The sequence below is a fragment of the Lethenteron reissneri genome, chromosome 38 (genome assembly GCF_015708825.2).
Source record: "Lethenteron reissneri isolate LAM-NWPU_2019-01 chromosome 38, ASM1570882v1, whole genome shotgun sequence".
NCBI lineage: Eukaryota > Metazoa > Chordata > Hyperoartia > Petromyzontiformes > Petromyzontidae > Lethenteron > Lethenteron reissneri.
In genome coordinates, this window is record NC_083816.1 from 9585956 (window position 1) to 9611533 (window position 25578).

General features: G+C 44.1%; 2 protein-coding genes across 5 annotated transcripts in view; both read right to left on the reverse strand.

The window, feature by feature from the left end:
- On the reverse strand, window positions 1-11176 carry TBC1D25 (TBC1 domain family member 25). The gene is given in 7 exon segments (XM_061567277.1): window positions 1-3702; window positions 3977-4000; window positions 4002-4169; window positions 6575-6702; window positions 8462-8616; window positions 8729-8838; window positions 10985-11176. Coding segments are annotated over 7 exon segments (2139 nt in total). The 5' UTR covers window positions 11039-11176; the 3' UTR covers window positions 1-2202.
- LOC133351775 (actin nucleation-promoting factor WAS-like) overlaps window positions 11066-25578 on the reverse strand; it is a 22085-nt gene continuing 7572 nt past the window's right edge. For 2 of the 4 annotated variants that reach the window (XM_061567281.1, XM_061567279.1), the window contains 5 exons: window positions 25071-25197; window positions 22617-22659; window positions 21376-21520; window positions 19544-19764; window positions 11066-11253 (listed from right to left, as the gene is read on the reverse strand). In XM_061567281.1, the coding sequence (XP_061423265.1) occupies window positions 11209-11253; window positions 19544-19764; window positions 21376-21520; window positions 22617-22659; window positions 25071-25197 (581 nt within the window). In that variant the 3' untranslated portion in view covers window positions 11066-11208. Of the gene's footprint in view, window positions 11254-12498; window positions 16299-19543; window positions 19765-21375; window positions 21521-22616; window positions 22660-25070; window positions 25198-25578 lie in introns of those variants that run through there. The other 2 variants (XM_061567280.1, XM_061567282.1) reach the window with 2 other exon arrangements.

Below are 25578 nucleotides of genomic sequence, written 5' to 3' on the forward strand. Positions count from 1 at the left end.
TTTTGGAGGGGGGGGGGGGGAATGCTTTTGAAAACATCTACATCAAAATGAAGCGTGTCGCTAAAACACGGTGTGTGTGTGTGTATATAGTATATATATGCTAACCTTTCGACAAGAATAGTATTCGCCATCCCAGGGAGTAAAGACCAACCCCCCCCTCTCGGATCACAGCCTGTTAATTTTTTTGTTCCGTTGCAAACGTAGGCTACTTTTTTGTGCTCAATACAAAGTAATGTAAACATGAGATTCACTTAAGGTATATGCTATTTTTTAACAAACAAATAAAATTATCAAACGAGAAGGCAATTGACCCAATTGCTAATCAAAGATCCATCCTTAAAGTCTTTGTCTCGATGGCAAGACTCCTTATGGACAGAGGTCTCAATGCAATGCACAGTCATCTGACGTGCACACACACAATGCATAACTGGTTCTAAAATGGTTAAAAGAAGTTGGCATCAGACCCTAAGATGGAAGACAGTTGAATTAGGCGAATGTAAAGGCATGCTTTTAACGTTTAAATGTAGTGTTTTACATTTATACGACCCCTTCAATGTAAACAAAAATGCAAAATAAATATTTGCAAAGAAATAAACAATTCAGCTTAAGAATTCTCAATACATCGACATTAACACTGTCGCAGAATGTCCAAAATGTGTTGCCTTTTCAGTGAAAGACCTAAGCTTTGCCTTCTCCATGTCAGTTTAGACAAACGCAAGCAGCATCCAAATTAAGGATGGTCCGTAAACAGAACGGGAAAAAGTTAAAATTGCACTGTAGCGTCAATAAAACATCATCGCACCGGACCACGAGCTCGCCGCTTTACACCCAGCACGACACAGCGTGGCGTTACGAGGACACAGCGTGGCGTTACGAGAACACGCTGAAACGATCCTCCATCTGCGCTTCCCACGCCGTGAACTTGTACAGGAACTTGGCTGGCGTCCCTCAGACTATGGCAGTGTACGGCTGTTGAGCGAAGAGGACATGAAGCCATCAAGGGCAACAAGGCGTGTGTATATGTGTTTGTGCAAGATGATTTCCAGGTGCCTGCACATTCCTGCGAATGAAATCCAAGACAAAATGTCCCGGTCTGGCCTCAGGATTTTTTTGGTATAAAATATTTGGAACAAAATTAAATTGGCCTGAAAACAGATTTACATCTGTCTAGCCCACCCTGCCAAAAAAACAAGTACCATATCTGCTTGGCAAATAAATACTTTGTTGAAAAGGCAGATCATTTATTTACAATATTTCCCATGGAAAATGTGTTTATCTTGGTAATTTGTGTTAATTACAGCACACTATCACAGCCAAACATCCAATAACGATTCCCAGTCGACGTATCATATTAATGGTTATTGTTTGTGTTGGATGGATTGAATATTGCAGAGATTACCCACTTGGGTTATACCAATGTGCCAGCCGATGCTTGTCGCAGTGCCCTCGGTGTGCAACAATGGTCTTTAGGTGAACTAATGAGTGAGATAAAGTCGATTCATTAAAAGCAAACGTCCAGCAGAGACCGTATCGGACCGCCTTGAGAAATGTGGTGTGCGCAGCTCGGCAGCATTAAACTGTACACAAGCAAGAATAAACGGACCTCCTTCCACGTATAGTCTCTGGAAAATGTGAGGTTTTTTTCTGGCCGTGGAAAAATAATCCCTGGAAGTGATACATCTCGTTCCTAAAATTTTAGTTTTTTCTCTCCAAATGTTACCAAAATCATACACAGAAAGCATGCAAACTGACAAGAACATCGTTCTTCACTCAAACCTGACCTTGGGGCAGGGGTTGTCATTTTACCATCCAATTTTCACACAACAATAATACAAGCAAAAAGCCCTAGGTACCGATTAACAGGTCACAAGAATCTCTGCAGGAGACGGTGAAGAAAGTGGGCAAGTCCTCTGCAGAGGTGAGTTCCTGCATGCAGAAAAGGGGTGATGAATTTGAATTCATTTCACACTCATCCCTTTCACCGGTACCATCGTCAACCAAGTCAAAACAATTTAGGAGTCGCATACTCAACCATCGATCATTCAAAGTGAACAGGAGTTGAATACATTTAAATATCCTTTTTTTTCCCAAGTTTGTAATCGGGGCAATGTATCGGAATCAACATTTTCCAACGCAGATGGCCACAGAAGAGCCAGGCACGACTGTAAACCGTCCTGCCGCGGACGGGCCCGTCCAGGCACGCTACCGACACGCTTGCTCAACATCGGCCACCTGTGCCTCCGCACCCTCCTCCGAGCACCACGTCTCTCCACGGAGGTAGTCGGCGAACAGCTCCTTGGCGCGGTGCAGGATCTTGCCGACGTTGTGCTTGCGCACAAGCCGGTCGAAGTGCATGGCCAGGTCGTTGTAGTCGAGTGCGTTGCGCATTATGTGGTCCCTGTGCTCGAGCAAGATGGCCAGGCACATGAAGAGCACAAACGGGTTGCCCTTGCCAAACTCCGGCGGCGGAGGCAGCGACTGCGCGGGTTGCACCACAGGCGAGCCCGGCTCTATCGCCTTGGCGTTGATCAGGGCGGGCGGCGCGTTGCCGAGCTTGTGTCCAGCCACCGAGAGGAGCGACGCTTTGAACGACAGCGACAGGCTGCTCGCCGAACGCCTCATCTGCTCCAGCGCGCTCGTGTCGGGGTCGGGCTCCAACACCTTGGGGCTCATCAGCGGCTTCTCCTCGTCCTCGTCTTCCTCCGATATCTCCGACGCGGCGCTCCCGGACGACTTCCTCAGCGAGGGCCGCCTGCCGGCTACGAGGCCGAGGCACCGCTCGTCACGGGCGGTCACGTTCAGGTTAACCACCGGGCAAGGCGCCATCTGGAACACGTTTCCGTTCGGCACCGCGCCGACGGAGGCGACGGTGGCACCGGCTCCTGTGGGCGTCAGCGTGGGCGTCCGGTAGTTCTCCGGCTGGGACTTGGCAAGGGCGGCGCGGGGCTGAGCGGGGAACGTGCCGGGGGCAGCGCCGGCAGTCCTGCAAGCGGCGGAGGTCATCTGCGGCCGCACCATGCGGCGGTGCGGCGCCTGCTGGCTGCACTCCGTGCCATCGAGGGGGGCGCCCTTCAGCTCGAGCTCCACCTGAGGAGGATCGGGCGGAAGAGAGCTCCACATGATCTCCAGCATGCGCAGCGCGTCCTCGAAGGCGAACTCGCGTTTCAGGTCGAGCAGCAGCCAGCGGTAGCAGAAGAGGAGGTCGCTCGCGCCGCACGACACCAGGTAGTTGTGGAACTCGGGGTCGTAGAAGCGCAGCAGCAGCGCCAGGTGCCGGAACTTGGTGGACATGACCTCGCCGTCGGGCAGGAAGTTTCCCCGCAGGCGCTTCATGATGCCGCAGAAGCACACGTACGCGTGCGCCTCATTGTCCATGATGAAGAGGATGGGCGACGCGATGTCGCTCATGCCCTGGCAGTAGGAGACGCGCGGGTGGTTGACGGCGTACGTAATTAGCAGGTCGTGCAGCGCGCGCACGTGCAGGTTGTCGTCGGAGCCGGCGTAGTACGGCAGCGTCCGGTCAGTCCTGAGCACGTCCTTGAGGACCATGCCGACGGTGAACTCCAGCTCCTCCTTGTTGGCCTGCATGCTCCACTGGCTCTTGAGCGCTTCGTACTCCTTGGACTTCTTCTTCATGTAGTCCAGCCTCTCCTGCGCCGTCAGCCCCTCCGGGTACACGTTGAGGAGGTGCCTCCACACGACCTGCGCATTGCGGCGATCGGTGTCAACGAACTGACTGCGAAAATGTTTTGTTTTGAATTCTGCGATTGCCTATGAAAAGGCATTAACAAGGATTGACGATTTTGCTCAATAAAGTAGGGACGTTAAGGATTCAACACCCCCCACCCCTAGCGATTCGTTGTAACAACAGAATCGGCGTGACAATTCAAGAACACATCGAACACAAGGTGAGAACTGGTTGGAGGGGGGTTTTGGAGGGGGGGTGGGCGGGGCGGGGGGTTAGTGTGTGCAGCACCTTGCGCAGGGATGGATCCAGGCCAGCCATGGTAGACGCGCAGACGCAGCTCCTCGGGCCGCGCCAGCTGCCCGTCGCGGCTCAGGAACGAGTGGAACTCCGCGTCGCCCAGCGGCGGCTTTAGGGGTCGCGCCACGTCCTCCGTGTACGACCAGCTCAGCACCTGCTGCACCTTGGAGAGCGTGCGCCCCACCTGCACAGGGCACACACGGCAGGGACCGCAGTTAATGTCTTGTCGCGGTGGCGAAATGTTAACTGCCTCGCCTGGTATGCAAGAGGACTGTGGGTTCGACCCTGACGCCATGTATATTTGGATGTTTGCATGTCTCTCACTGCGTGTTTGCGTGGAATTTTCTCCGGGTCCTCCGATTTTTACCTACACATTTAGAATCGTGCATTTGGTAATATTGTTGTTGGGTGCCACGATGGCTAGGAGATGTTAACTACCTCGCCTGGTATACAGGAGGCCGTGGGTTCGATCCCGACCCTGATGCCCTGTTGTGTATTTGGAGTGTTGCATGTTCTCCCTGTGGTCGCGTGGCCGTTTCTCCGGGTTTTCCCTCCATACTTAGAATCAACGTCACGCGTTTAGAGTACTTGGCTGCTATACATTTCCACGTGATAAGCCACTTCGTTGAGCTATCATTTGTGGATAGGCCGCTTCTGAAAAAAAGCTATATAGCTCAGTGGGCCTTACCTGGTAAAATACAAATAGTTTAGTTTTGTACTTTAGAGTTTATTGATACCACGTTGTAAATAAATGCTGTTATGTACACATACAGCTGTTTGTCATTACACTGCTGGATGAGGATCCCTCTCCTGTGCTGCATGGGTCGTGGAGATTATTTGATCACACTTCACAGGCTGGTCGGTGCGGGTTCGTGAAGAAATGGCAGCATTGCACAGAAGGACAATTGCTTTTAGCTGCACTGCCTTCTATTGCCCTCTAGTGCCCACAATGCAGTCCCTATTTTATTTTGCCTGGTGAAAATTCTGTCCAAATGAGTAATGTCACACTACCAAATCTAGCCAGGCAGGGGCAGATGTGATGAAAAAAACAATGATAAAAGTCTAAGTTACATTGTTTTTCGTCCTTCACTTTCAAGGTCATCAAAATAATCAATGGTAACATATTGTGGTATAACCTACCTGCAAACCGAGCTGAACCTCGACTAGTTGTGCGTCTAATCTATTATTATACCTACTATAATCACCCAGGAATGTCCTTAACGCTCGTGACGTCACTCCACATCGACCAGCTCCCCTTATTAATATTCATGAGCAGGTGACGTCCTCCAAATGGACACACACCCCCCACCCCTACTCATTAATAATCATGAGCGGGTGACGTCACTCAATATGGAGTACTCCCCCATCCCTCACCAATAATCACGTGCAAGTGACGTCACTCCACATTGAACAGCCCCCTCATTCATAATAATTAGCAGGTGACATCACTCCACATGGGGGGCCGAGGCGCCTCCTCCCCCCTCCTCGGTGTCAACTCACAACCCTCACTACAAAGGCAGAACCCTCACGTCACGCGATCTCCATCACGCTATTGAGACATCGAAGTAAAAAGGACGTCGTGATGAACAAGGGATTATAACCTTAGAATTAAATAGGTCTGTGTCACCTCGCCCTTACAAATTCCACACGCATTGATGCAACGGATCTCACGTCGCGTTCTGCTTTTCGCTTGCAAGTTTCAGATTTACTGCAATACACACGTCCTTGGACGGGCAAAAGGCTAGTTGTTTATAATTCACAATGACCTAACAATTAGGTCAACCCACATACAGCAATACAGTTGGTTGCATAGAAAACAATATACGGGGAAGATAAATGTACTGTGCAAGTTCTGCTTTATCGTTACATAAACATTGTACAAGGAAAACTTTATTTTCAAATAAAGTGGGAGTATTTTTCTGCCTTTAAATGTATGACTTAAGAAAATTAACTGCAACCTTATGATGCGTTTAGAATACGTTCACACGTTTAATTTTTTTTATTATAGTGGCAGTTATTGAAGGGTTGACCAAGCAAGGTTTGATTTACTAAGCTCGATTATATAAAAGGTACAATATTTAACTTTCACTTTGATATCTTAATCAGGAAACCCTTTTCAGCAGCATTCAATATTTCCATCGCATAAACATTACTCTGCAACACGGGCCTCACAATCTGGCCATCGCAGTGGGAACTCTTAGGTAGTGGGGTCGAGTTTAACCAAACCCTTCTTAATACGGGAACCCATTGTATTGTGCAGATGGCCTTTGGCTGCCCTCGCTCCCAAACGACAAAGGCGCTCGGCACCACCACAACACCTATCCCTAACCGATTCGAACCCCTCTGTGCGAGGACATGGAGCAGCAATCTTGCGGTGATCTATGGCTCCCTCGTGGAACCGATTAACAAATCACTCTGACCACGAGCTGCTTTCTCAAGGGATGCCGCCGAGAGGCGGAGATTGCCGTAAATTGCACGCACGTGCAATGCCTGCGTCTATAGACACAGCCATGCGCGGCTTGGCTTTGGAAGGCACACCTTGACTACATTGCACGAGCAAGCCGATTGAAGGTGCATCACCGCCACCACCTGTGAGATGAGGGACTGTGTCAGCAGGGGGATGGGCCCGACGTTGAGGCTCTTTCGCTCCCAGAGGGTCACTTCGCTGCCCGGCAGCTCCTTGGGGCTGATGATGTCCCAGTCTTCCAGCACGGGACCTGAAAGCCAAAAAGGATGGAATGGTCATTGGCATTTTTCTTAAGTATCCGTGTTTTGATAATTGTTTTTTTAGCCTTTTATCTGGCAACAAAACTGACACCTTTTTTACAAGGAGTCATGTTTGCATTCACCACAATACCTACAGTCGGAATGCAAACAAAAACATAACTCTGATAATGTATGCACTGTCCTTGAAATTGATTTGTTCACACCCGAGACAGCTTTCTTTAGAGCCTAGTCTCACATGGTGTTGGGCCAGATGACGCCAAAAGGCGCACAACTCAAGGACAATGAACCATCAGAGTATGAGAGCTCGGGGTAAGCATTTACACCATGTGAGACTAGGCTCTAAAAAAAGCTGTCTCGGGTGTGGACCAATCAATTTCAAGGACAGTGCATACATTATCAAAGTTGTTTTTTGTTTGCATTCCGACTGCAGGTATTGTGGTCAATGCAAACAATGACTCCTTGTAAAAAAGGTGTCAGTTTTGTTGCCAGATAAAAGGGTAAAAAAACAATTATCATATTTTGTTGCTGGCAAATGAGGTTCCAATGGTGTCCATGTTTTATTTATGTTTTTCAGCATGCTGCAGTTTGAGTTGAAATGTTAAGTCTGCTCTGTCATTATCTTTTCTACATGCAATTTGTTTACATTCTCTGTATTGAATTCTAATCGTACTAACTGGCCACTTTTGTGAATACACGGGGTAAAACCTGGGATAAACTATTGTGAACAAGAAAATTGTGTTGAACAACATCAAACAAAGATAAAATTAACAGTGTTAACTGACTTATGGTATCATATATTTAAGCTATACATCATGCTTATGATAGATATGCAGAAGTTTCATAAAGGCCAATATTTGTCAATTAATCAAATCAATTAAGCTTTGGACTAAGGCACACTAATTTTGTTATCTGGTAAACATAAATTACCGGTGTAAAGTAGAAATGCCGGCATACTCTATAGTAGAGAACGTGCGAGTCATGCCCTGTGTTGCAAATACTCGTATGCAGCCGGAACATGTGACAGATAGGCAGGGATATACTTTATTTGCAGATCGTCATTGTGACGGACTCAATTATCAAATTAATCAACTTACCCAAACAGCATTGACCTTTTCGTTTAAATCCAAGACCTTGTATATTTCGTTGTTTCGTTGTGATATTGCATTTGGCTCAATTGATGTAAGGAGAGTGTCGTATTCATCCAGGAAAGCCTCACAATACAGATGGGCCTTGCGTAAAGATGTTAGCCAATCATTTTTGAGCACAGAAAATGGACTAACTGAAGGAAGCCTATGTAAACAAGAGACTCGTTCACAAGCCTATTTTTCCACTGCTATCTGCTGGCTACGTTGAATCCAAGCAGATTTAGATGTTTAACAAAGTAGCACGATCAAACATCCATTGCTTTCAAAGCACTAGATTAGCGTTAATTCACAGAACAAAAGCCAGTCTATCAAACTAGAAAATATTGGCAAGGTTTTGATCTGATGGCAGTATATTATTAAACGGAGTGACAAAGCAATAGTTTATCTTTCAAGGCATGTCCTCTCACACCACCCCTAAGGCTTGGGCAGAACCACACTTCCATTAACAAAAAAGAAACCCTTGCCAACGAGAATTACACAGCTGGCACATTTTGCTGCACTAATGCCAACTTATTTTTGTTGTTGCTGGAATTGTTCCATAGATGATCAGGTGAATTAAATAATCACATCAACCACATGCGACGTGGGCTTGGCGGGCACATACTCTCTTCAAAAGGCTTCACGTCGATGCGGAGCTGCAGGAAGGGCTTGGACGCGCTGCCAAATGCAGACTTTAAATCCCAGTCGGAGAGCAGAGACAAATACATCTCCTCACCGCTCGGCTCCTGGCACAGGTAACTCAGCACAAAGTTCTTCTTTCTGTATGCAGCCACAAAGAGAAAGGCGCAACAATGTGCTCAACTTTGAACCATTTTTGGGGTTACAGCCCGACAAAAAAATGCCAAAATGTAACAGTAAGAGCGACTCTTACCCGCATAGTTCGAAGGCTCGGACTAAAATGTGATGCAGGACGTCCAAGGATGTGATCTGAGGGTCCACAGAGAAGGTCCTGAACTCGGGTTGCATCAGCCCGTCAAATTTCTAGGAGAGAGGAATTGGGGATTACAAAGTCAGCAACGTGTGTGTTGAAATTTCGCCAAATCCACCAGTCCAGGATTCCTAGAAATCACAAATGTAGGGTTACCCCTACAATCCGGTGGTAGATTTTCATGCGTTTTGCATTACAAATTTGTTGGCTACAACTTGGTATACAATTGAGTAAACTTGGAAGGGTACATTTGGCTCACTGACATTGCGTTCAGGTATACACAATTTATATGTGCAGCGGTTTTGTCAAACCACTACTGCATGAGGGGTCTCCCCATTCCGTGCGAGTCTTGGGGGATTATTTGACCATACTTCACTACACTGGTTAATGCACGTTTGTGGACACAAGAGCATTGACGTGAGAGCATAGTAATGTACAACAATGGATTTTGCTGTTGTCCTCCTCTGCACAGCAACGTAGCCTCCTGCAGCAGCCTATAACACCTGTTCCACATGTGGTGGTCATCCATCGAGCACAATCCTGGCTCAACTCCTGATGAGCTTCCGAGATCTGAAGAAATCGGGAGCATTATGGGTTATTCGAACAAAGGCACACATATACTGTCCAATGGAAGAACACTTACTTATAGTAACATATACATTTGAGACAACTATGAAAGGTTGCAATGACAGGTCATACACCTACACTACAAGTTGCCTGCCAGTCCTGCATATGGGTATCTAACACATTATGGGTACATCTCTGTGAACCGCTGCTCCCCCCCCCTCTCCTCCTCATCATCATTGCAAGCTTCAAAAACCATGGCTACAACCGAACTAATAAAAAGGTATATTTTCATGAAATAAGCACTTATAATCAGCCAATGATTATCTAATGCTAGATAATGGCTCCCCGTCCTGTGATGCCACAATCCATCTCACTCCCAGGTGCATCGTCTCCGTCGGCTGCCATTCAGTTGGTCCCATCATTCATCAAGCCATCATCCCTTTGAGATTAACGTCTTGCCTAAAAGTGCCTTACCTCAAAGTGCCTTTCCCCAATGTCTTGCCTAAAAGTGCCTTACCTCAAAAGCCCCTCAATACTCTGATAGTGCGCTGTCTTTGAGTTGTACGCCTTTTGGCGTCATCTGGTCCAACACCAATGGAGACTAGGCTCTAAGAAAAGCTGTCTCGGGTGTGGACCAATCAACTTCAAGGACAGTGCATATCATTATCAGAGTTGTTTCTTTTTGTTTGCATTTTGACTGCTTGTGTTGTGGTTATTGCAAACATGATGCCTTGTATAAAGGTGTCAGTTTTTGTACCAGTTGAAAGGGTAAAAACCTACTACTATAGCCCACAGTCAACGTGATGTCTGCGACTCGCGATCTTCCGATTGGAAAAATAAGATTAATCTCATTAAAAAAACAACCCCAAGTGGTTTCCCACTGAAAATCCTGGTCTGATGCTCATCCGTGTCCAACTCGTTAGGCCATTGTCGTGAAATTCCACATTACCATGTCAGTGGAGGGAGGGGGAGCGAGGCATATCTTTGCATAAGCAATTCACGAAACAACTGCCCAACAAAGTGGTACCCAAAAACCATTCACGAGCAGATGCACAGAAAATGTACTCAGCGGGAATCGCATAACAAACAAATGAAAGGGACGATGCTATCGTCTGGCTACCCCCCCCCCCGGGTCTCTTCCGCCGGGGCTGACGTCAACCCTAACAGGAGTGGTCCATTTAAGAAATTAAAAAAATAAATCTGCTTCCCTTAGCTGAAAAACTAAAAGTTACACGTCTTTCACGAACAGGGCAACGACGACAAAAATAAAAGGGGCAAACATTACTCGCCACAACCAACCACTTTGCAATCGCTCTCGTTGTTAACTCGTAAAACGTAACGCCCGACAACAACATTTGGCCCACAAATTCACTCTCTGCCCAACGTAGAAGTTCGGGGCCTGCCCGGGCCCTTGTCGCCTTGAGGCAGTAGGCCGGCTCCAGTAGGGAGAGAGGTGGGTTACAATCACAGGCACAGAGGCAGGGAGCCTCCTTCCCTCTCCCTAGCCTCCCCTCAAACACCGAGGGCCAGAGGGGCAGAGGGCCTCCTTCCCTCCCCGGCCTCCCCTACCCGAACCCCGCGGGGCGAATTCGTGAGGCGCCTTCACCGGCCCCGGTCTCACAGTCAACCCACCTTCACTTTGACCCTCACCACGTCGTACTCGTCGTTGAGGTTGATTCCCGCCATCGCAGGGAGGACGACGACGAGAAGGTCTGTTTGTGTCTAGTTTTAATGATGTAAAGATGATGGTGGTGGTGGTGGCTTTAGATGCGGCCCCGGTGCCATGCTCTAGCCCCCCATCACCACCACCGCGAAATCCATAGCGCGCTTCCGCCCTGCGCCGCCCTTTAGATTCCCTAGCGCGGATGCGCCGAGCCTCGTCGCTCATTGGTCGAGAGCCCCTGCTGGGGGGGAGGGTGGGGGCGGAGAGTGACGTCACGTGGGGGGCGGGGGATACGGTAGAGATGATGTCATTTGATTTTTTTTTGGGCGCTTTGGTGGTGGAATTTTTGTTTTCAATTGTGGGCCCCCTCTCCCCCCTATGCAGAGGAGATGTGATGTTATGTTTAGAAATAAAGGATAGATTTTTTTTTAACATGGTTATTTTTTTTTCTCTCGTGTCAAGAGGGAAAAGGAGGCCACCGGATTTTTAATTTTAATTTTTTTCATCAGCTTCGAATTCACGTGTTTGCAGAAATTCTATTTCTCGCCAAAATGATGTAAAATCATGAGGTCATTTGGATGCTTAATTGATACGGTATTTTCAATCCGAATTGTGGTCGAAATGGACAAATCTCCACCATTTTCGGCCGGTTTAGTTTCTTCCGTCATGTACGTTGTCTATAAGCAGAAGACTCGACTCATCCGACGTGGAATGTAGAGGCGAATACAGTGCAGAACCAATAACAAGACCACTATTTTGGCCAAATGGGGAGTCCATTAAGAGAGGCTTTCACCCCATAAAAAAATCGTGTCCTTTCATCTGGACGAAAGATGAAGACGCATATCTGTTGTAATGGAAATCTCGGGAGAAAATAAAACGTTTGCACATGTGCGAGTTGATATTTCAGAAAAAAATGGAATTTGTCTGAGGTTATACTGTACTATAAGGTAGTATTCTTCTACGTCTATGCTCCCTACCTACACCAAGACACAGCGACCTGCAGTGGGGTAAAGATTGGCCAAATAATCCCCGTGATTTGAATGGCACGGTGAGGCCTTCATCCAGCAGTGGATTGACAAACGGTCTGTACACATGTACAATATACTACGAATATAGCGTTGGACAGCGAGTTACAGTGTTTAAACATAAACAGGCAATGGCGTCATCTAATTTATGTAAAACTAAGGTGTCAAGGTGCTTTTCGTAACTTTCAATATTTATATGTTTAAACACATTTTATGTTTAAACATGAATGTACTGAAAACGTTGCAGTCGTGGCAAGCCTAAACGCATCGTCGTCATTGGCCACTTGATAAATAGCAAACAAAAGTGGATATTTATTGTAACATTACAAGTACAATACAGGACATATAAATCCCTTGCACGATGTACACTCATAAAAGATCGCAAAATCAAGAGTACATAAATCTGTATTTATTTATCTTGACAATAAGCTGTGGCAAAGTTTTGACACCACAATACACTGCAGTAATGAAATGATCAGCAGTTCATGTCTTTATGTAATAAAAAAAAATTGGACAGGTAAATCCCCACTTCGCAATAAATGCTCATCTTCGATCAAGTCGCATTTATAGGTGATTGGGTCATCGGGTCGATGTTGTGAGCTCTCAGAGGCTAACTAGAGTTAATCTGGGACAGTGCATCGACACGTGACCAACATGGATAATGGTAAAAATAAGAATAGGTTTCACCCTTTCTGGCACTAAAACATGCTCTCACAATATATGGCATTTTTTTCACACCTGATGACGATTGCTTGTGTTGCAATCGAAACGTCGTGAGAATTTAATTGTTTTATTTGTATTATTTTATTATTTCCCTTCTACGTGACTTTGCCGAAAGAACCAAGAATATATATGGCATTGTCTTTGAAACTGATTGGTCTAGACCAGAGACAGCCTTTTTAAATCCTTTATATTAAGTTCACTTGCGCGCTTGCTTGCTTGCTTAGGACCGTGCAAATCTTTCGGTCGTTTTTTAACCCACTTCCCGTGATCCAATCGAGCTGACATTTTCCACACAGACTCGTTGTGCGTGACAATTAATGTTCGTGAAATTTTTTTTCCAAAATTTTACACTTTTTAGGACAAAAATATAATATTTAATTACCAATTGCTTAATGGTGCCATGCAATCATCTGACCCATAGGTGGCAGCCATCTCAAGCCAGAGGACGAGAGGACTCTAGCCGCCACGCATATAAAGGATTTATAGTGAAAAACTTTGTTTTTACGGGTTATACTTTTTAGCGCCTCGTCTCACTACCAGTGTCAGACCAAAAGGCGTTCTCCAAAAGGCGTTCTCTGGTCTGACTGGTGGTGAGGTTAGGCCCTAAAGAAGGCTGCTGTCTTTGGTGTAGATCACTCAGTTTCAAAGACAATGCCAAATATTATTATCAGAGCATGTTTTTTTCTTTGCATGTTCACAAGTACGTGTGGTTAATGCAACCATGAATCCTTGCAAAAGGTTTATATTTGGTGTGTAAACATCTTAACACCTGTTTCATTGCCAGAAGGGGTAAAACCTATGCTTATTTTTTTTCATACTTTGATACTGGCAAAAAAAAAGAGGTCCCATGATATGGACAATAGAGATTGTCATCGGGCTTGTGGGGCTACGTGCTGGACAGCAGAGGGCAGTGGAACAAAATCCGTGGTGGCGGTGTCCTGTTACGCTCCGACTACTTTGCCGTCTGCCTTCACCAACCCGCACTGACCAGCCTGGTAGTTTGGCCAAATAACCCCCACACGCTGTGGTGTAAGGGCCTTCATTAAACAAAAGGGATTGCAAGTTAAATTTCATTGAAGGTTCTGCCTTCTGGCAGTTATTTCAAAAAAGAGCACTGCCCACAATCTAGTGGGAAGTTTGGAAATGTTCTGCAAACGCTCTTTGCTAATTTAAACAGAGGACCTTTTAAAAATGTGAGCAATTGTTTTCTAATACACATACAGTAATCACGTGCTCATTCAGGTGTTTTTTTCCAGGATTGCATGACAGAGCTTAATGACCTTTTCAAAAGGGCTCTCCTTTGGAATGCTTGTTCATGGATTAAAAGTACGGTACGTGTGCATATCTGACAGTTACAGGTCCGCCCTGACCAATTCACTACCCACACTCAGTGCTGTATTGGTGCACGGTGTTAACCGTCAATTTCAATAGATATTCACAACATCCAATCTTTTCAAATACAGTCATTCATTCTAAGTCTCGTGTGCATTCACTTTTACATTACTGCAAAGCATTTTCCCATGGTGAAAGCAGTGTGCACTTTATTGTCCAGAAAACCTATTTGCGTATGGTGGTGTAACATTTTTTTTTTTAGATGTTCACCAATTCGACCTTTTCACGCATCCGCCTAAACCGCAGTCCATCCCCCAGCGAGGTGGATATGTGACGTGCGGTTTTGTGTGGGGGTGGAGCCCCCACGCTTGGAGAAAACCCATTAATATTATGCTTTACGTCTCCTTGGTTCTTTCGGTAAAGTCACGTAGAACGGAAATAATAACATAATAAAAATAAAACATAATAAAATACAATTCTCACGACGTTTCTGCCACAACGCAAGCAGCCGTCCTCAGATGAAGAACAGGGCTGTCGGAAAGACAGCGTCTGAATGAACACCACCAAGCTTGGCAGCGTATTTTTATTATTTTTTATTTCCCTTCTACGTGACTTTACCGAAAGAACCAAAAAGATGAATCCCTGCAGTCACGAAAGCTTTAAATCGAAATTATGCTTTACGATTTTCACAATACTATTTAATTCACCTACTTTCCGAATCCGTATTTGCTCGTGACCCTTGCCAACACGCGGCTCCAGAATTGCATCTCATTTCATCAACAATCAACGGGTGCTGATGGTTACGTGCCTCAGCGCCTTATCTAATGTATATGCAAATGCTTTGAGATTACTCAATGTGAAAGTGTGGGCATTTGGCGGCACAAAGTATGTCTTTTTTTATTTTATAACCCACTTACACCCACTGTGACTTATTCCAGCCATTTTCACAGGGCACTGGTAATTGTGGGTATTTACATGCTAAGGGTGGTTATATCATAGGAGCTTCTCCATAGCAAATTTGGAAAACGAAATTGCTGTTAAGATGCTTTGTTTATACATGACGCTTAAATCATATAATGCTACCCACATCAAATCAAGTCACAGTCTTGTATACCATCACATAAGGGTGCTGGTACGGTAGAACTCTCATCCGTGCACACATTACCCTGTTATCTGCAGGAGCTGTAGGGTCAGTGAAACCTATTATCCATGATCATATTCTTCCTATTATCCACAATCATTCCTGGATTTTCCCACGATGCTTTGTGGTAGAATGGTTTTGTATTATTCACACATTTTACACAGATAGGTAGCATTAATGATCAAGTTTATCCAATTAACCACGACGTTCATCATCACGTGACCACGGATTATTGTAGTTATACTTACTAAAGTTGCACTTGTACGTTTACCTTACACACATGTGGAGGAGAGACCCGCTCTCCCCCTTCCCGCCGACACATTAATACCAGCAAGGGTGACTAAATAATCACACTGCAAATAATGCCTCCACAGTTTTGCTTAAAATCCAATGCTCCAATCAGTCTCATTGGCATGAGGCCTAGTGTGAGCATGTGATGCCTTTGTCAAATCACTCCTTTCTCTTTTGGCAATTAGCCTTGCCCACTTTTTTTTCAGTTTAGCACACGAATAAATAAGTTCAGGTACAATGTAATATTCGTGATTTCCAAAACAGTCGTTTGACCTGGCTTTTTGGGTGGGCAATCAGGGTGGCCACCCAGAGTTCAAGGCTGCGCGGAGCGCTGAAAACGTACGAATACTTAGACCTCTATGGCTTTTATCCAATTTTACAGATGTGGCGTAATACAGTTCATACATACAGCATGTAATACTTCACACACACAAGTGGCATAGCTGACATCGCTGAAAACTAAAATAAGCAGTTATATGCGGTTATTATCAGACGATTATTTGAACGGGCATTACATTGTCTGGTGCACCATTCGCATTTGGTTCTGCTTAGTTCCTTTTGATAGGTAGGCGGACTGGTTGAAGTTTATATTCTCGTGATGTCTGCGGAGGTGTAAGTTAGGTCGAAGGGTGGTTTTGTAAATGCACCACAATGTTATTCTGAAATACTCAAAGAACACCGTTTTCTCCGTCTTCACGTAATGCACATTTCACATTTCACCAATGCCGCAATAATCCAAATCGTGAGTTTTCAGACATCTTCACCAGACACCTGTTGGGGGTAGAGTGAACAGAGTCCTACATTTCATTGCTAGGCACTCCTAATGACAAAAAACAAAGATCCCCCGTATAGCCTTAACAGACTGTAGGGACAAGTGCTGTTAGCGAGCACCTATGAAGGCCGGAACGGTACACGAGGGTGTGGGTGGCCAGCACCACGCCCGACCGCCTTTGTCTCCCTAGTGGTGATGCTTACACACCGCACCAGATACTCATTTGAGGCTGAGTCGACCTAGGGGAGGCCCGGGACCGGTTCAGATAATCGTCACTGGTATTGGCCGTGAGCGGGAATCGAACGCGAGTCGCCGAGTTCGTAGCGCAGCGCGCTAACCGCTACACCACCGCTCCCCACTCCTAATGGACACTACATGCCACATGCATTTTACTTTGTTGTATGTACGCATGGCCAACCGTGCCAATCGAGGTGCGGGGGAAGAACAACAAACTAAACACAAAAAGCAGTCCTAAAGAATCTTGATTTGAAGCTTTCGTGACTGCAGGAATCCATACTCTTTGGTTCTTTCGGTAAAGTCACGTAGGTAGAAAAAGAGAATAGATCACGACGTTTCGATCGCAACACAAGCAATCGTCATCAGGTGGGACAACCGCAGCAAGAAAAAAAACTGCTGAAGTAGGCGAGAGATCTGCCCTGGAACGAGGTTATATAGTAGTGTATAGTGTAGTGTATAGTGTCGTGTATAGTGTAGTATATAGTAGTGTATAGTGTAGTGTATAGTGTAGTGTATAGTGTCGTGTATAGTGTAGTGTATAGTATAGTGTATAGTGTAGTGTATAGTAGTGTATAGTGTAGTGTATAGTGTAGTGTGTAGTGTAGTGTGTAGTGTAGTGTACAGTGTAGTGTATAGTGTAGTGTATAGTGTAGTGTACAGTGTAGTGTATAGTGTAGTGTATAGTGTAGTGTATAGTGTAGTGTATATGCGGGCAGAAAGTAGACCAAAGAGTACAGTCCTTTAAATCTAGATTTAACGGTGCATAGCTCCAGTGGCTTGATATTAAAGACATAGCAGCCTGTCGCTTAATTAGCTCCATCTGCGCCTTCATGTTCCATATGCTCTGATGACCGGCGGTAAAGTGTAGAGACTGCGCGACAAACATATTACCGTATTCATCTTCGTGGTTCTTTGGGTAAAGTCACGTAGAAGGGAAATAATAAAATAATAAATAAAACTATTAAATTCTCACGACGTTTCGGCCACAACAAAAGCGAAGCTGTCGGAAAGACAGCGTCCCAATGAACTGTCTTTCCGACAGCTCTGTTTTTTCACCTGAGGACGGCTGCTTGTGTTGTGGCCGAAACGTCGGGAGAATTTTACCACATTATGTTTTATTTTTATTATTTTATTATTTCCCTACTACATGACTTTACCGAAAGAACCAAGAAGATGAATCCCTGCAGTCACGAAAGCTTTAAATCGAAATATTACCGTATTCTCCGGATTATCAAATATAAGATGCTCAGGAGGGTAACATACATCACAAACTTGCGCCCGGTGTTGATAAGGTTATCCACACCTTGTCACAAAAACCCGCCTGCTGGATTGTAAGACTGCGCCCTCAAGTTGTGATTTTAAAATACGGAAACAGGGGAAACAAATGTATCTTCCGATCTGGAGAATGCGGTGATAAGTCGCGTCTGTTGTAAGAAAGTCTACGGCACCCCAAACTTTCTGTGACATCACGATGATTTGCATGACGTGTGACGTAAAGCAACTACAGTGTTCTAGATTTGAAGCTTTCGTGACTGCAATGATTCATATTCTTAGGTTTTTTCGGTAAAGTCACGTAGCTAAAAACATTAAAAAAGTAAAATAAAAAATCACGACGTTTCGGAGGCAACACAAGCTTCCGTCTTCAGGTGATACCGTCACAGCCACGACAGCTGTATCAAGTAAATGAGAGATTGCAAGAGCTACCACTCCGTTTATATAATGGTTGGAGAAGGTGGTGGGGCAAGGGCCGCATACTTTTTATTAATATGGTAAGGTGAGGCTTAAGACTAAGAATAGACTGCATAACAAAGGCTGAGCCTTTGTTATGGAGAGGTGCGGTTTGTGACTCAACCTGTGACAGGGAGACCACCACTAAACAGTGTTATCATTTTGCTTTTTACATTGTTCCAGAGATTCTATAAATACGTGCATATACATCAGCGGTCACCACGAATTTGCTATAATGCTACCTTGGTAGTGGGATTTCCCCACTGGAGCAACTTTTAGCATCACCCACTTACAAAAACGACTCAATTCATTTGAAAGATCACGAAAATATGTTATTATTAGATTCAGCAAACCTGAACAACCTTTCGAAAAATAAAAACGCATGTACGTAGCCTCGGTTCAAAGAAGAAAAAAAGTGCAACGTAGTTTCCCTCTCCAAAGGGTTGGGTGCAGGGCCGGATCAAGATTTTGCAGGCCCCTGGGGCTACACGTACTGTGAGGCCCCCAGTAATATTTTCAAAAGGAAAACAACGTTAAAGAAAAATAACATTTATTTTTAACAAGGCTAACAACAAATTAAATTCGGCATTTTCTTGGTTCTTTCGGTAAAGTCACGTAGAAAGGAAATAATAAAATAATAAAAATATAACATAATAAAATAATTCTCACGACGTTTTGGCCACAACACAAGCAGCCGTCCTCAGGTGACGAACAGGGTGGAGTTTCACAAAGCTCGGAACCTTTAGAATGCTTACAGCTTATTGTTCATGTCTGAGGCTCACAGAGCCAGACTGAGGCCCATTTCAAAATCTTTAGGGTTCAACTAAACTAAACTAGTTTTTTATTTTATCAGGTAAGGCCCACTGAGCTATATAGCTATTTTTCAGAAGCGACATGTCCAACGAATTTATCGCAGCCAATACTCTCAACGCATGTTGTTTCTAAATGTGAAAGCAAAAACCGCAGGACCAGAAGAAAAATTCAAGCGAGCACGGGGAGAATGACATGCAAACTTTAAATATACATGCGTAAGGGTCAGAATCTAACCCACGACCTCCAGTATACCAGGTGAGGTAGTAAACATCTCGCCACCGTGCCACCATTTAATGTTTAATTTTAATCAGATTCATTCATTTTCACGAATGATCATTAATGATACTTGCCTGCTCAACTCAGAAGGCCAGTATCAACAGCAGTATGACCATGGTAATCGTACATTTTAACGTAACTCTAATAAGAGGCGTGCATCGTTGATGATATTCACACAAAGGTGACTCACCTCCATCATCAACTGATGCAACATCTGTTGAAGATTGTTCAGCTTCTGGACCATATCCTGGTTTTGTTCTGGGGACTTGGATCTGGGCGAAGGGAACTTGTCGACTCCCAGGAATCGGTTGGGACTTTCTGCTGTAGATTTTTGAGTATTCGTGGCCATTAAATATCTTGGCGTTTGTGGATTTCTTGGGTCACATGACCGCTGTGAAGTGTGTTCACATTCTGTAAAATGAGCAACAATAATCTTTGTTTCGGATATGATGATATTTATGATGCACACAGTAAGTATATTATTCCACCATTGGTACCTCATTTGCCAGTAAAAAATATGATAATTGGGTTTTTACCCTTTTATCTGGCAACAGGAAAGCTGTCTCGGGTGTGGACCAATCCACTTCAAGGACAGTGCATACATTATCAGAGTTATGTTTTTTGTTTGCATTATGACTGCAGGTATTGTGGTCTATGCAAACATGACTCCTCGTAAAAAAGGTGTCAGTTTTGTTGCCATATAAAAGGGTAAAAAACCAATTATCATAAGTATGTTATTATTTTGACTTCAAATTATTGCTAAGTTTGTATAACTGCAGTCTTTCCAGCAATGAGAAAATTCATGAACGTATTATGAATAGCAATCATCACCACAACAACTACAAACATCACAATAACCCATCGTTAATCATCCATTGTCATCATCCACCATCACCAATAATCATTATCATCATCATAATTATAATAACGATCGTCATCATTATTCCCTCTTCACGGATGATAACAAGTATAATCCGTAAAAACAACGTTTTTCACTATAAATCCTTTATATGCGTGGCGGCTAGAGTCCTCTCGTCCTCTGGCTTGAGATGGCTGCCACCTATGGGTCAGATGATTGCATGGCAGCATTAAGCAATTGGTAATTAAATATAATATTTTTGTCCTAAAAAGTGTAAAATTTAGGATTTTTTTTTCACGAAAATTGTCACACACAACGAGTCTGTGTGGAAAATGTCAGCTCGATTCGATCACGGGAAGTGGGTTAAAAAACGACCGAAAGATTTGCACGGTCCTAAGCAAGCAAGCAAGTGAACTTAATATAATGGATTTAAAAATGAGCACCGTCTGGTTAGGATGTCGCATGATAAGATTCGTCCTTGGCATAGAAATAAAAAAAACACACTTCCACTATTTTCTCAGGACTGTCAACAGACCTCAGCAAAACCTATTGCTCACGTGAGTATGGAAATGATGATTCTGCTTTGCTGAACAAACAAAAACATGGGTAGTTTGTGGCTCCAGGTTGAGGATACAAATTCCACCTCTGGTTTTCCAGGTACAGCTCAGCGCTCTGACCTCTGAGCCTCCAAGTCCCCTTTCCACACACATCTCAATCTTGGTTATGGCATTTCCATACTTTGCTAGGTTGTTTAATTTAGTGTGTTATTTCTCCCTCTAAGCCTGCGTACTTTACTACGCGTCTCTTCGTACTCATTGACATGTACATTTTTTCTCTAACCCCTCCCTCTCTCTGCCTCCGCCCCCCTCTGTCTATTTAAGGCCACCCCACAGAGACGATCACCCCTCTCTGTACCTGGGTTGCTCTCTCTCTCTCTGTGTATCTTGGTGATATCTGTCTGCTTATATGTCTGTCTGTGGTTTTCTGGTTAGATTTTGTGTCGCTATTTCATTATACCTGATGATGATTGCTTGTGTAGCAATCGAAACGTCGTATGCTATTATTTAATTTATTATTTTATCTTTATACGTGACTTTACCGAAAGAACCAAAGAATAATTCTTGCAGTCACGAAAGCTTCAAAATTAAGATAGATTTCCATACCTGTTTTCTTCTGATCAGTGTCAACAAGGCCATAAATATTAAGAACTTCACGAATCGCTTTCGACGATTTCTTGTCGGTTAACTGCTGCTCGTTGATTCCAGCTTTCATAAAGACAGCTTTCATCTCGTCTGGAATGTTCTTGATCTGAAGAATGCAGCAAAGAGCATAGACATGTATTTTAATCCGCAATCTTCAGCTTTAATCTGCCACGCTTGTCTAGAAGTGTCTTCTGCTTGTTGTGATGTGCGAACGTGTGACATGTTGTGACAGCCTTTATAGCATTGTTATACTACGAATAATAACTAGGTTAAATTGCTGTTCACACACTTTTAACAGCGCAAGACTACCACAAAGGCTACCCCTGTTGCACAGACAGATATAGACTGGCATACGGGGGGGCAATGTCATTACGTGGTTTTAGCCAATTAAGCAACATGGCCATTCATTTTAAAAGTTGGATAATTTCAACTGTGACACCGGCACACGTGGCCTAACTCATTCCGAATAATGTCACGAGATCTTGGGAGCGCATTTATCGTTAATGCACCTGCAGTGTGAAAACCATGGATGGTTTAACACCCGAGCTTCTAAAACAAGCGACCAGTCATTATTTAAGACAGATGATACCACCAAAGTCACTTAGACTGACTGCATCCTTGAGCAAACACAGATCATCTACCGAGTAAGTTGATCTGTATAGCTTTCTTATGTGGTCATAATTGTCTCCATATGAAAAATGATATTGGTATTAGACATAGCAACCATTGCACCCTTTAACACGTAGGCTCTCGCGACCAATTTCATCCATAATAGAGTTTTTTTTAGGTTAGATCGCGATCTAACCCAAAAAAAACCTCTTATGCATTGCACCCTTAATGTAACAAGCCTGGCACGATCCTCTGGAAAAAGAGTCGTGAGACTCAGTGAGACTTTCCTGGGAAAGCAAGAGTCTTTATTTATCCTGGAGAAATCCGATGAGCTATGAAGCTCTTTCTCACAAATATCCAGTACATCTGATGTCCGGTAAATGTGTGTTCGGGTCGTACCGCGTGTTTTTCTGCACAATGTCCGACGTTTAATTGCATGTGCTGGGAGCTTCTTCAGCAAGTGGAGTGAAACGTCGGTTCTTAAAAAAGCTCTGAGCGTGTGGAGCGAAATACGGGACATCTTAAAACACATCGGAGAGTGAGAGATCATCTGCATTGACAAAGTTGTGACATTGTTTGTGAATGTGACTTACATCAAAGCCCTTTAACGGATCCCACGCTATGTGATGGTTGTGCCTGAAATGTACAAAGAACACAAGTTAAATGTTGACGCTTATTAATTCTTAATGTTTCACATTCGTCTCACTCGGCAACAGTCCCTTACTGTGTCACTGTATCCCACTTTGCGATGAGAAGTAGGTTAATCTAGCTCTAGTGAGCCAATGCATTTTTTTAATCATTTATATTAAGTTCACTTGCTTGCTTGCTTGCGCGCTAACGACCGTGCAAATCTTTCGGTCGTTTTTTAACCCACTTCCAGTGATCCAATCGAGCTGACATTTTGCACACAGACTCGTTGTGCGTGACAATTTATTTTCGTGAAAATTTTTGTTCCAAAATTTTACACTTTTTAGGAAAAAATAAATTATATTTAATTACCAATTGCTTAATGGTGGCAGGCAATCATCTGACCCATAGGTGGCAGCCATCTCAAGCCAGAGGACGAGAGGACTCTAGCCGCCACGCATATAAAGGATTTATAGTGAAAAACTTTGTTTTTACGGGTTAATTTTATTTGAGTTGACATAAGCGCATGCGAATCGAGCCCGTATTCCGGAGGGTCCTTCTGCGGGACGTTTAGATAATTTCATCCATTAGAATGTTTCCATGTGGAAAGAAACTGGGATTCCAGAAATCAAAATTCACTCAGAGGCCAAGAGCTTACGCAGCCGAATAGGAAAATTACTTGTTGTACTGCCCCTTACAGGGACCTCCTTTACCTTGCAGGTAGGCGTCTCATGCAGGTTCCACCTTTGCATGATCCGTCAACCCAAATCGCTGGACTACGGTACAGGTATTCTCCACCACACTTGGCTATGTGCACTTTATCAACGCGTGTGCTGTTGTTGTCGCCTTTCCCAGTTTCTGCAAACTGTAGTCTTTTTAAGTGAATTGTGTGTTATATGAAAATAATGTATTTTATTCTATCCATACTAAACACAAAAGACAAAGATCCCCCGTATAGCAAGCACATATGAAGGGCCGGCACGGTACACGAGAGGGTGGATGGCCAGCACTACGCCCGACCGCCTTTGTCTCCCTAGTGGCGATGTTTACACATCACTCAAGGTAATCATTTGAGGCTGAGTCGACCTAGGGTGGCCCAGGACCGGTTCAGATTATTATCACTGGTATTGGCCATGAGCGGGAATCGAACTCGTGTCGCCGGGTTCGTAGCGCAAAGTGCTAACCGCTACACCACCGCTCCCCACACAAACACACACAACTCAGAATTATTTAACGATTTCAGCTGTTCTGCTGGATATTTGCGTTTCTCTTGTGGCTCATGACGTTAAGCTTGCATTGGCTGCACATCCAGCTATATACAGGGTGCTTTAAACATTTTTTAAGACTTTTATGGGACTATCGTTTTTAATGGGAAAAGAACGGATAATACACGGTAACATGATAACAAATGTACGGTATGTTAATAACTTTAAAAAGTCAAAGAGTCTCCCACTTGTTCTAGATTTGAAGCTTTCGTGACTGCAAGGATTCATACTCTTAGGTTTTTTACGGTAAAGTCACGTAGGTAAAAAATAAATAATAAAAATAATAGAAATAATAATAGAGAAATTAAATAATAAATCACGACGTTTCGGATGCAACACAAGTCTCCGTCATCAGGTGGGACCGTCACAGCTAGATTTATTGTAAAATATTTATTGTAAATCTAGCTGTGACGGTCCCATCTGATGACGGAGACTTGTGTTGCCTCCGAAACGTCGTGATTTATCATTTTATTTCTATTATTATTTCTATTATTTTTATCATTTATTTTTTACCTACGTGACTTTACCGAAAAAACCTAAGAGTATCTCCCACTTGTTCGCCATCATTGTCAACACATGCCTGGAATCTTCTCCAGGTGGTCTCCAGAGCCCGGAGGAGGCACATTTCCTGTGGTGTTGTTGCAAATTCTCAGAAGTGTTACAACTATTTTGAAGCAACCTGTATAAGTCGGTGCTCAGGGCTATCAAAGTTGATATTCTCAACAACAGGTCTTCTTGGTTCTTTCCGTAAAGTCACGTAGAAGGGAAATAATAAAATAATAGCATATTTTATTTATTTAATAATAAAATATTTTTACTTTTTTACTATTTCCCTTCTACGTGACTTTATCGAAAGAACCAAGAAGATGAATCCCTGCAGTCACGAAAGCTTTAAATCGAAATTTAACCGGTATTTGATGAAAAAACAATAGGCTTTACCCTTTCTGGCATTAATACAGGAGGTCTAAATATGTTCAAACACCAAATAGACACCTATTTGCAAGACATCAAGTATGCATTAACCACACATGCTTGTGGTAATAGGTTATCTGAACACCCGTGTTAGTTATTGCTGGGAAGGGTAAGCACCCTGTATTAACATTCTCTCTTCAGCAAATCCGCTCATGGGTAATTCTGCAGGTGATCTCAACCTACTGGAAGTCTTGGGGGCCACTGATTTCTTTCGTGGGTTTTCCGATTTTCTCGGCCATCTTGAGCCAATATTTATTCTTCTTAACGGGTTCTGCGCCCGTAGGTGGAGGTGCGTCGTTCTGATTTGTGTCTGAAAAACATTGCATTCGGAAAACAATCAAACAACGCACCAGCCGATATCCGAATCGCCCAGAGTGCATGCGGCGGTCTCGCCAGATCTTGGCAATTGGCACCCGGATTTGGATTTTTTACCGAGATCTGGTACCAGTATTATGACGTATGTTGAATTTATTTCGCATCATATGTAGCCAACTGTGCGCACGCTAACGGGAATTATTCTTATTATGCTTGCTTACCATGGAAAGCCTCACCGAATCTCAAGGCTGTCCACACGAGGGTTATGCCAAGTTTGAAGCGTTGCTAATCGGAGGTGCCGGGAAAGCACAACTAACTAAATACATTCTTCTAGATTTGAAGCTTTCGTGACTGCAAGGATTCATATTCTTAGGTT